The sequence below is a fragment of the Trachinotus anak genome, unplaced genomic scaffold, assembly GCF_046630095.1.
Source record: "Trachinotus anak isolate AG129_WGS33_773 ecotype Australia unplaced genomic scaffold, CSIRO_AGI_Tana_v1 ptg000012l, whole genome shotgun sequence".
NCBI classification, from domain to species: Eukaryota; Metazoa; Chordata; class Actinopteri; order Carangiformes; family Carangidae; genus Trachinotus; species Trachinotus anak.
Genome location: NW_027273863.1, coordinates 14752507 through 14763417, shown reverse-complemented (window position 1 = coordinate 14763417; position 10911 = coordinate 14752507). Strand labels below are relative to the sequence as shown.

Below are 10911 nucleotides of genomic sequence, written 5' to 3'. Positions count from 1 at the left end.
CATTTTCACATAGCAGGGGTAGTATGGGGGGCCTGGACATCCACATGCAGGTGAGGGTGTATACCCACGCACTGTTGTGAACATTTTGATGAGGGATAAAAGAAAGAAAGAAAGAAAGAAAGAAAGATTGTATGATGTTTTTACACAATAACAGACATGCCAATTAAATAGCTTCAAAGTTTGCAGGCTGAAACTAGTCTGGTATTTTAATACTGAACTACACCTGTAATGAAAACTAGGTAAAAAATAAATAAATAAAATAAATAAACAAACTATTTCTTCAAGAACAATATTAAAGGTTAGAGGCTATATTATTTTTGACATAACCAGAAATATTATTTTAAACCTGAGAAAATAGATACTTCTTTATAAATAACACACACATAATTAGTGGGATGAACTCCTCCTCTGATTGATAGTGCATGTAAAAAAAAAAAAAGAAAATCTAATCTGTACATAAACTGATCATCCCAATATTCTCTGTGTGCCATTAGATGTCATATATGTCAACTGCCACACAGAAAATGTCTTTCTGCTTAACCATTTCTACCAGAAGGGGGACCAGTCCGTCTGCCGTAGACGGAGAGTGGCCGACGGCGAGCTGAGGCAGAGGAGACGCCAGGGTGAGCAAGCCGACTTTGGGTTTAGAGTTCGACTCCGGATCCGGGGACCAGCAGATCCAGCAATCCGCATCTTGCCATGATCCCTAGGATTTTAATCATGCCTCTCTGTCTGTGTGTGAGTGCAGGCAGGCTGACAATGATTTCCTCAGTGATTACGTACAGAGCGAGTCCCTGCGGGGTAGGGGCCCCCTCTGGAGCCATCCTGATGGCTTTGGGGGCCTTGCTTCCATTTTCCATTATTATGTGGACTACCGGAGCGACAGCGCAGTCCAAGACCTTGCAGGTTTGTGATGAGGAGGGAGCTTCCATCTTCTCTCTGCTTCTTCATCCTCTTTTAAGAACAATTTAGACGCAGACTTAGATCAGATTCCGAACCTAATTCATGATTAGCTGACTGGAGTGAGAAAAGGAAGAGTCTATAATAGTTTTGATGCTGTTAGGTGGATATGAAGTGAAAAGTGTAATTATCATTTTTCCGCCTTTTTTTTTTATTTTTGGTTTTGTTGCATTTTTTTTTTTTTTTTTTTTTTTGCACTCTCACAGGAGGCGTTTTGCTGATGTCTTTCTTACGCGGATGCATTTGAGATGAGAGGCGAAAAGCAAATATTCCGCTTTTATTTCTAAACGAACATCATGCCTGCACGCGTGTGTGTTTTCCCGGAGAATGGAAGCGCATGACGGGATAACCAGACCCTCACACTTTGCCCGATACCCAGCTCAACTACTAAATAGTGTCGCCTATATACCGATCGGGCTAATTGGATTTTATAACATCCACCTACTCATCACAAAATAACAGCAAAAAAAAAAAAAAAAAAGAACTCGTGTTGAGACCGCGCGGCAGGGGCTAAGTTGCATCTCTCTGTAATGGTAAACAGGCAGCCGCGATTTCGGCCAGTGGAATTTAGAGAGACTACACCTTTAGACTATCCCGTTTTACGCAAATTGTCAGACAGAAACTGAGCAACTTCAGCGTTTTCTATAGGATGTCGCGCCGCAAGCAAGCTAAGCCAAGATCACTGAAAGGTAAGTGATAAGCCTGTGTTTGGTGGCTCTCAGAACAATTTTTTTTTTTTTTTTTCATTTTTAAGGTGATGACAAGTCTGGACGAGCATGAACTGAACTTATCGCTCACTGAAATGTAACTGTCTTCCCTCTTTTTTTTTTTTTTTACGCATTTTTGGAAGTGTCCTTCCTCTTTATGTTTGCGCATGAAATCGACTGCATATAGCTCTTACGTACTTAGTATCGGAGGTGGGGTGGGGTGGGGGGGTGGCGGGGGGGGGGGGGGGGGGCTGGTCGCTTTCAGTTCACACTGTATTGTAATGATAGTTAAAAAGTGCAAGGGCAGGGCATGGATCATTCAGAGAGCAACAGTGCAGCGCGACGCCGGCAAACATCTGGATGTGTTAAAGACGCTCCTGGTCGGAACTTAAGCCGTCTGATGGAATGGGGTGCAGAGTCACGTGATCCCCCCCCCCCCCTCCACACACCCCCCTCCTCGTCTGAGAAACTAAGGAGGAAACATTTCGTATGTTGTGGAGGGGGGGGGGGGGTGGCTGTGATGTATGTGTACAACAGTTTAACGTGAAATTAGAGATGGGATAAGTGCTGAGTGCTAATTGGACATGTCCATTAGTAAGTTGCAAACATCTGGATTTATCAGCTATCAGCTCAAAGCAACAGTAGTAGTGTTTTTTATTTCACAGTAAATCTCAGCGCAGCATGTCAAGTATACACACAGTAGATGATACACATGATTTTTGTTCTTCTTCTTTATTTTGTTTCCTCCTCGCCTCCTTTTTGAATCAGTTGGATTGGTGGTAATTTGATTGTGTATTTGTGTCTGAGTGCACATGTGCATGTGTGAGCGGGTGAGAGAGGGGGAGGGAGAAAGAAATAGAGACGGAATGAGAGAGAGAGAAAGCGAAAGAGGGAGAGGGAGCACTCTCTCTCACACACTTATTCATGCACTACTTTTCTCTGTAGCCTTTTGGTGGGGGAGCTGCTGGGTTATGGAGGTTGAGCTCCAGTTCATCTGGCAGGCATTGTATTTTGCTCAGCAAATAATTGTCCACAATTTCACATTCCCAGCTTGTGGTCTGTGGACCCCCTTTCTCTCTCCCCCTTTCGTTCTCGGAAGTCTTCATCTCAAAGGAAGATTACATGGTCTGCGGTAGTACATTCATGCAGCCACCATTTTAAATCAATACCCAGGAGAGGGTGGAAATGTGAGTGCATGCACATCTTAAAAATTGTCACATTCTGTTTCCAGCCCTGCACTGCTCTATTCACAGTAAACAGCTCTATACATAGATTTCCTATTTTCTGAGAGCAGATTGGCATTGACTGTTTTTTTTTCTCTTTTTTTTTGTTAGTTAGTGTGACATTTGCTATTCTCAAAAGACACATCACTTATATATAATCGTCTCCTGCCAGCATGCCTGCATGCTACAAGTGTGTGTGTGTGTGTGTGTGTGTGTGTGTGTGTGTGTGTGTGTGTGTGTGAAAGAGTGTGTGTGTGTGTGCGTTCAGAAGAACATCTGTTAAGATTCGTGTACATCTATGAGTGTGACAGAGAGGGATAGAGAGTGAGCATATCAGTATGCAAATGAAGTCAGAATGATGACATTGTTTGTTTTGTTATTGTCTCTAAAATTTAAATTGGAAAAATGTAGCGCACAAAACATCCCGACTTTTATGTCTTCATTCTGACTGCTCAAGCGGAGCAGAAATGCAGATACGTCATAGATATTTCCCTGTTTTGGATCAGGCCCAAGGAAGGCCAGGCAGATGTTATTTATTGTTCTTTGTCTATCTGTTTCCTCAGGGAGACAGATACACTTATACAGATGTCCACAATAACTTTCCTTGTCATTTTTTTTAAATAGTTGCTTGACGCTGCATCCCCCACCTTTGTTTGTAGAAGACAGGAATTATCATTTTAGTTGCAGGCTTTTTAAAAACTATATTATTTGAAACAAAAGTGACAGCTCTAAATTTGTGTTTTCGTGTACATGTTTGTGTGTGTGAGCCTGTGTCTGCATGCACTGTATGTTTTCGCGAAACAGAGTGGGGTTACAGAGTTCAGGTTTCACTTTTATAGGTTGTCTTCTGCTGACTTGAAGCGGTGGTCAATGTGGATGGTGCTCTTTTTATTGCACAGAAAGAACACTTTGTTCTGCAGAAGGAAAAATAAATAGAGTTGCCGATGGAACAGAGAGGGAAGGTAGAACGGGCATCATGTGCGGCGTTTGAGGGTCTGGTATGGATAGTATTGACATGGAGTGTGTGTAGAGATGAGAAAATAATGCTGTGACAGTTGGCACTCTTTTTTTTTTTTCCCTTGTGCATCCCACACGCGCGCGCACACACACACACACACACATACACAACACACACAACACACACCTCCTCAGTCTTGGCTGCTTGTGGGAGTCAGAGGTTATGTTTTTGGTCCCATCGAGGAAAAGGGCAACATTACAAGTCCCGTTTCAATTAAGTCTGAGAGACAGATCCGGCTACGTTATTGCTTGGGGGAATAAATGGCACAGGACAAGACCATACATCATTCGCTTATATGCAAACACTTCACCCCAGCCACTGACATTTACTCAATCCGGAGCCTTCTACATTTCTCAACTGTAGGCACATTGTAATTTTGTTTTGATGTGCAGAGGCTTTGGGTCAGCACATTGCCTCAGTCAGTGGTGAGCAGCGAGGAAGGAGGATCTCACTCCAAATCCTGCATGTAGCGTGTGATGACTGCCACGTTGCCTGTCCTACAGCACTTCCTGAATAATGTGAGGCTGCGTTGATATTTTCATTCGGAGCACAAATGACACTCTCAAGCTTCAGTCCCGATGTGTTTATTGGCTGAGGTGGAAGTTTCCAGGTCTGTCATCTGCATATATAAATATATTTTCTGGGCCATTTACTTTAAGCACAGCGGTTGTCATGAAATCATTGCTGTGTCATGTATACCTTAAATATTTGATGTTTTTGCGGAGCTGAAATTTGTCACCATATGAGTGAGCACTGGAGTTTAGCTTTGCTGTACATGAAAGGAAATATTATATTTACGCTTTAAATATAAACCTCACAGATCATTTATGAAATCTGTGAAGGGCACATTAAAAACAAAGTCAATATAATAAGTCTGTTTTAGGTTAAAATTCCTCTGCTCAGACATACACAGATTTTCATGCATTTTTATTTTCCTCTGAATAAAACTGCAACTGAAATTTGACGTGTCAAGGAAAACTAAAACAGCTATGTTTTTTTTTTTTTTATCCACATTTGTCATAATTTGAAGCTTTTTTTAAAAAGAAACTTGACTGTCCGTTATGCCCACAGATGCATAACCACTCCCCCTTTCAGTCCTGACTTGTGTAAGTAAAAAAAAAAAAAGTGATGGTACCTTTAAGCTTGAGTTTTTTTGCGAGGACAAAACTACTCAAAAACTCATTCATTTCTTTATTTCATACACACACTCTAGTCATCATGTTTAAAGTTAAATGTAATAAAGGCGTCCTCTTAATTTGAACAATTACAAATGCAGAGAAGTGCCAGTCTATTTTTTCTCCCCTATTAAAATGTCTACTAACAGTTGCGTCATTCCTGGTTTATAGTTAGCTGCAGTATTCCAGTCTGTTCACAATTAATGATCTGTGGCATAACACCCATTAACACTTTTCTAATGTGACACAAAAATATGGTTAGTATTATCATTAAGGAAATTATGATGGAGCCGTAGAAAAATCCCATTAGCACGGCTGTCAGTGCTCTTGACATGCGGCTCAGTGTGTTGGACTGGGTGTCGCGGGAGCTGGCCGATATCTCTTCTTATACCATGGCATGTGTCTCTCTTGTTGTCATGGATTGTCTGCCACATGGAGAAAGAGTTCTGATTCAGAGACAATGATTGATTCCCACCACTGCTGCAAATGAAATTATACGTCGCTGGGCTTATTTGAATCTGTCTCGTTGCCCGTATAAATAGCACTAATTTATTTATTTATTTTTTTTTTTTTGGAAGCTAAATTTGCAATAATTGCGTAATGGGATTATTGATTCATGGCATTTTTAAAAATATTGCTACTAGTGGAGTGCTATTTTTTAGAATAGGTGCTCTTATGATTTGCTTACAGTATATGGCAATATATGAAGGATTACAAATATTATGCAACCTGATTAACATGCTCCTCTATTGCAAATTATTTATGACACTAATCACCAGTTCAAATAATGCTCATTAAGAAAGTTATTCATGTGCAGTGTGTGTCCTCCTCCCTCCCTTCCCATCCCTAATTGAGGAGGGTTGACCTCTTGACCTGAGCTAAATTGAGTTGTAGTCCCTGTGGCGAGCGTCTCCTTCCCGGTCAGTCAGGGCGGATTACACAGCCATTGTGTTCGGCACTGTATCGTCCAAGCTGGCTGTAACCAAGCAGATGAGTCACGCATATCCAAGAACACACTCAGGGCTTTTTTTTCTTAATGTATGAGAAGTGCTGCGAGATACCCATACACACAAGCAGACACACACACAAATATGTGGCAAAGCTCTTTTAAAAGCACAAAAGATGTACAGTATATATGCACACATTTGTGTGCGTACTGTCTACACACACTTCACTCTATTCTCTTACACAGCAGGAATTCGTTTGATGGATTAGGAAAGGTCCAGGCTGCTGAGTTTGTCATGTTTTGCTTATTCATGTCTATTAAATCATTAGTTTTTGCGGCTGTGATATTTCGTAGTCTGTGCATGTGGTGACCAATCTGTTTTATAAATTTTGTTTTGTTTAGTATAATTTGTTTTTTTCTTCATGTTTTGTTTTTGCCTCTTGTTTTTGCTCTCATATCTGTAGTCAATTAATTCATGCTGAAAAAGGAAATGTCCCGTCTTGGGGATTGTCACTCACATTTTAATGACAGTTACTACGTTCATTTTTGTGTGTGGCCAGTGTGTTAATTAGTGGCCTTTAATGCTGTGCCACTTGTTGTGGGATTATGTTTTTCCTGCTCCGCGTTTTGAAAAATCAAAGGAGCAGCGCTGAAATAGTCCCAAGTGTGTTTGGTATTGTATCAACAAAACCTAGCAGCATGATTACAGTTTGTCACCGACTGAGTGATACACTGTACCTTGTCAAACATTAATTAACTGATAGCGGTGACGCATTAATAACAGTGTGGACTGAGGTATGTTCAGTTGAAGTTAGAGTCATTATGGGGTGATCATGAGCCTTAGAGTATATTAATTAAAACTGTCCGGCTATTTGTATTTGTACTGTGTTATGACTGTTGATCAAATGTCCAGCTAGTATGAAGCATCACAGGAGTGTGCCCTTACCTGACAGCTCACCCTCTATGATCACTCTTAGCTAGCTATTAATTATCTAGAAGACAGGTGCAAATGAGAAAAGAATTTGCACCGTGATGGAGGTTGTTTACTTTAAATGACAAAACTTTTAATAAGTTCACAGTGGTGACAAATCATCACAAACTGCCGTTATGTTTAAGTTCTTATGGCATTGTAAAATAGAATTTTCTGCCTCAACTCCCTCATCTCACCAACAGGGATGGTAATCAAAACAAAAACTCCAGCTCCCACCACCAATCTCTGATAGAACCATGGGGGATTTATTAGGACCCCCTATCCCTAGCCCATTTAAATGATCCTAGATGCAAGGCGCTCAACAGTGCCGGAGAAACTCATTAAGCTCTCAGGGCGTCAGTCACTAAGGCCTCCTTTAACAGGACAAGGTTTCTGTGTTGGCTGCAACAGTCCTCTTTGGTGGCTCTGAGGGATGTACCTCCATGGTGTCCAAATATGTCTGTTCCATCACTTTTAATTGATTTAGCTAATTAATTGCCAGACCCATGACCATTTGTTTAGCATATTTCTTCAGTGAATCAATTATAATTGTTGCTAAGGGAAATATTTCTGATCAGAGACTCATATTTGAATAATTATTGACATTTCTTTGTAGAAGTTTTTTGGGAATAAAAATCCTCTTGGAGGAATTCCTCAGGAATTCAGTTTTGGCTGGACTAGGCCCGACAGCAAAACATAGCTGCTCCGTCGTTTGCCGTCTTCATAAAAAACAGCTCAACACTTTCCTCTTCATTTTTCACTGAGGTTTGACACCCTGCTTGACACTGACTCGTGCTCCCCTGAGGGATAGGCTTCTGCCACCATAGGATCTTGCCTTAATTATGCAAAGTACAGGATATTTTGTGTGATTTTAAAAGTGCGCCAGTTTCTGCTTTGGCAGTCACTGCCACACTCCCCTACTGGGAGGTCCTGTCAGACTCCCCCTTCCTCTTTGCCCAGGAAAATGAAAGGCTAGAAAGAAAAGACACAATGGAGAATGCATTTCAACTGCAGGGGTGGAACGCAGAGGCGTAAGAAGTCCTCAGTGAGACCCTCATTTTACATGGAACAGGTGGGAGACTCTTTTGTTCTCTTCCCGCTGTTAAAATCCATTTCATTTCTTGTCCTTGACATGCCACAAGGAATTCTCACCAGTTCCAAAAAGGCTCCAATGTAAGAGGTTCCTACCTTTTACTAAACAGAAGTCGTGTTTTTCAAGGCCAGTGCTGTTGTAGAAAAAGTCAAAAGTGGACCTAATGAGCAGATCTGAGTGCTGATCAAGCCGTCACCACAACCGCCATCCTGTTAAAGAGCAAAAGCACTTTGCAGCTGCTTTGGCTGTTACGACACATAGTGTGAATATATATCTTATAAATCTTGTAATTTTTTCTTTGCATTTAACTTTGGATCACAGTTTTCGGAAGGTCCATATCTGTCCTGGCGTCTACAAATCTTCTTTTTGATATCCATCTAATTCCACTAACCAAGGTACTATACAACCTTCTCACTAATGCAGTCATCAAGGTGTTTTTCACTTGGTCACTGTTGATGTTGGGAGGACGTGTCATGGGAGACGTTCATAATTCATCACGTCATTACCCAGTCCAATATGTTATTTACGTGGGTGGCTGTTTGCCTTGTTGCCAAACCTCATACATATGAAAGGCTTGCGTGGATTCCCAAACCACAGGTTGAGCTGTCGAAAGCTGTTGAAATCTCCTGGAGTTTCCATACAGAAAATCTCAATAGTAAATAATAAAAAAGAAGGAAATCTCAATGTGTCTAACTTGTTTTTCACTGTTAACTGTTTCTTTCCCTCTTTTTCTCCCCTCCACCCCAACCCCCCTCTCTCTTTTTCTGGCAGTAGAAGACAATGTGACAGAGGACCAGCACAGTCCCGGGCAGACTGCCATTCCAAGCGGTAATGCTCCATTTCATATTTCATCATTTTCGGCTGGAAAGTGGATCATGTGTCTGTGTGTGTGTGTGTGTGTGTGTGTGTGTGTGTGTGCGTGCTTGTGTGTCTGCCTGTAAAATCTTTGTTGGGTTCCGAATGATAGAAAGTATGTGTTTCCTGTTTTTGAGGTTTTCATACTGTAAACTGCATGGTTGCATGTGTTTTTGTTATCGAGGGGTCGAGCGGTGTATAAGCTCTTGTTTGTATGTTTGTGTGCGTGCATTCATGCAGGTGTGCTTATAGCTGTCCTTGTGTTTCTGTGTGTTCCTGACGTTTTTTTAGACTCTTTGTTTCCCAGCCTTCTGTATGATGTAGAATAGAGCTACCCAGATGAATGTGTCCTGTCTCCACGTGTGCCATTCACAGTGGCCCTCCAGGAACAGAGCGGTAATTCAGGTCAGGCTAGCAGAAAGCCCCCTATGAATGAAGCCTGCTCCTGATGCACCACACTGTATATTTTCATTTCATTTGTCTCTGGTAAAGGTTAAGTCTCAGGTGTGGTTATTTTAAACCCGATATGGATGGTTTTGCCCAGCAGGCTGGGGACCCTGGCTACTCCTAGGCTGCCACATTAGTCCAGCATTTACCCACAGCTTTCTGAGTGCTCCTATGTGAAATACAGGAGCTGCATGCACCACTGCAATAGATTCCTGCTTTTCTCAGCTGCTTATGACGACGGTGTTCTCAGTTTTGTTTGTGATCTCTCTTTCTGATGTGGTGTTTTCAGCTGTATGTGTTCAATCAACCCTTTGCCATATAATTGATCAGAAACTTTTCACATGTTTGCTCATCCCTGCAAAAAGCAGAGTAACACCTATCCGCTGCCGTGTTAATGTGTATTGATAGGTATTGGTGGGTGGTTCTGTGGAAAGAAACTGCCTCCTTAGCCCATCCAACCCCAGCTCAAGGGATGAAGGACTGGGCGTAAGAGGCAGACTTGCCTCGGAGACCTCCTGTCATCCAGAGCCAAAGCAGAGCTAATGAGTGTGCCTGATTACAACGACCCCCTCAGACACACGAATCTCCCCTCTCCCCATCCCTCCACCATCTCTATCTCCAGAGTGAGGGGAGACAGCCGCCACATGATCGATGTCTGCCTGTGGAGAAATCAGGAGGGCGCACAAATTAATTTCTCACTTTCCTCATTTGACTTCGTCTGACTGATTTATTTTTTAACCCCCTCTCAGGATGCAGCTTGACGAATGGTCAATGAGAAAAGAGTTGTTTGTGGCGGTAAACTTTTAAGAGGATGTGAGATTTCTCTTGCTGTTTGCCAATTTGTCACCTCCAACTTTTTTTCTTTCTTTTTTTTTTTTAAATGTTTCCTCACCGCTTGTATATCACATGGTCTTTACCATGGCAGCAGTAATCCATCCTTATGGTGTAACCATCGCTCAGACAAACCCTTTTTTCAACATCAAATTGAAAAGCTTACCTGCTTTTCATGCATTTTGCCACTTTGACGGACACGGCCACAATAGCCATTAGACTCCTGACAAGCTAAGGGCTTAATCAGACACGGTGTCAAAATCTGACTCATGAGTCGACCCCCAGTTGTGCTCTTCTGTGACTCTGCAAGTGTTCTGCAGGCCCTGCATCCTGTTTCTCATTCATGTTTGATATGTTGCAAAGGCAAAGGAGAAATGCTAACAAAAGAGGCCTTCTACAAGATAGACAGTATTATGCATAGTATAGAGGGGCAGGAACAGTGTGATATCTGAGATTTAATGAGGCAGTGCGCTTTTTTACCCAGAGAGTGTCGAGCAGGCTTAAGATCTGCAGCTTGGCTTTACCACTGCGCTGCCTGTGTGTAATTATAACCACATGCCCCGTGCTTTTTCTTCTCTCTTATATATACATCCCTTTCTTTTTTCATTCTTTCTTTCTTTCTTTCTTTTTGCTCTTGGCTATGTCAGATCGAGGCTGTTTTTTTGGAAGAGGGTGTCAGCTTTGTC

General features: G+C 41.9%; 1 protein-coding gene across 7 annotated transcripts in view; it reads left to right on the top strand.

The window, feature by feature from the left end:
* Nucleotides 1-740: 740 nt before the first annotated feature.
* znf521 (zinc finger protein 521) overlaps nucleotides 741-10911 on the top strand; it is a 90503-nt gene continuing 80332 nt past the window's right edge. For 2 of the 7 annotated variants that reach the window (XM_071490836.1, XM_071490834.1), the window contains exons 1-2: nucleotides 913-1649; nucleotides 8864-8920. In XM_071490836.1, the coding sequence (XP_071346937.1) occupies nucleotides 1610-1649; nucleotides 8864-8920 (97 nt within the window). In that variant the 5' untranslated portion in view covers nucleotides 913-1609. The other 5 variants (XM_071490838.1, XM_071490837.1, XM_071490840.1 and 2 more) reach the window with 5 other exon arrangements.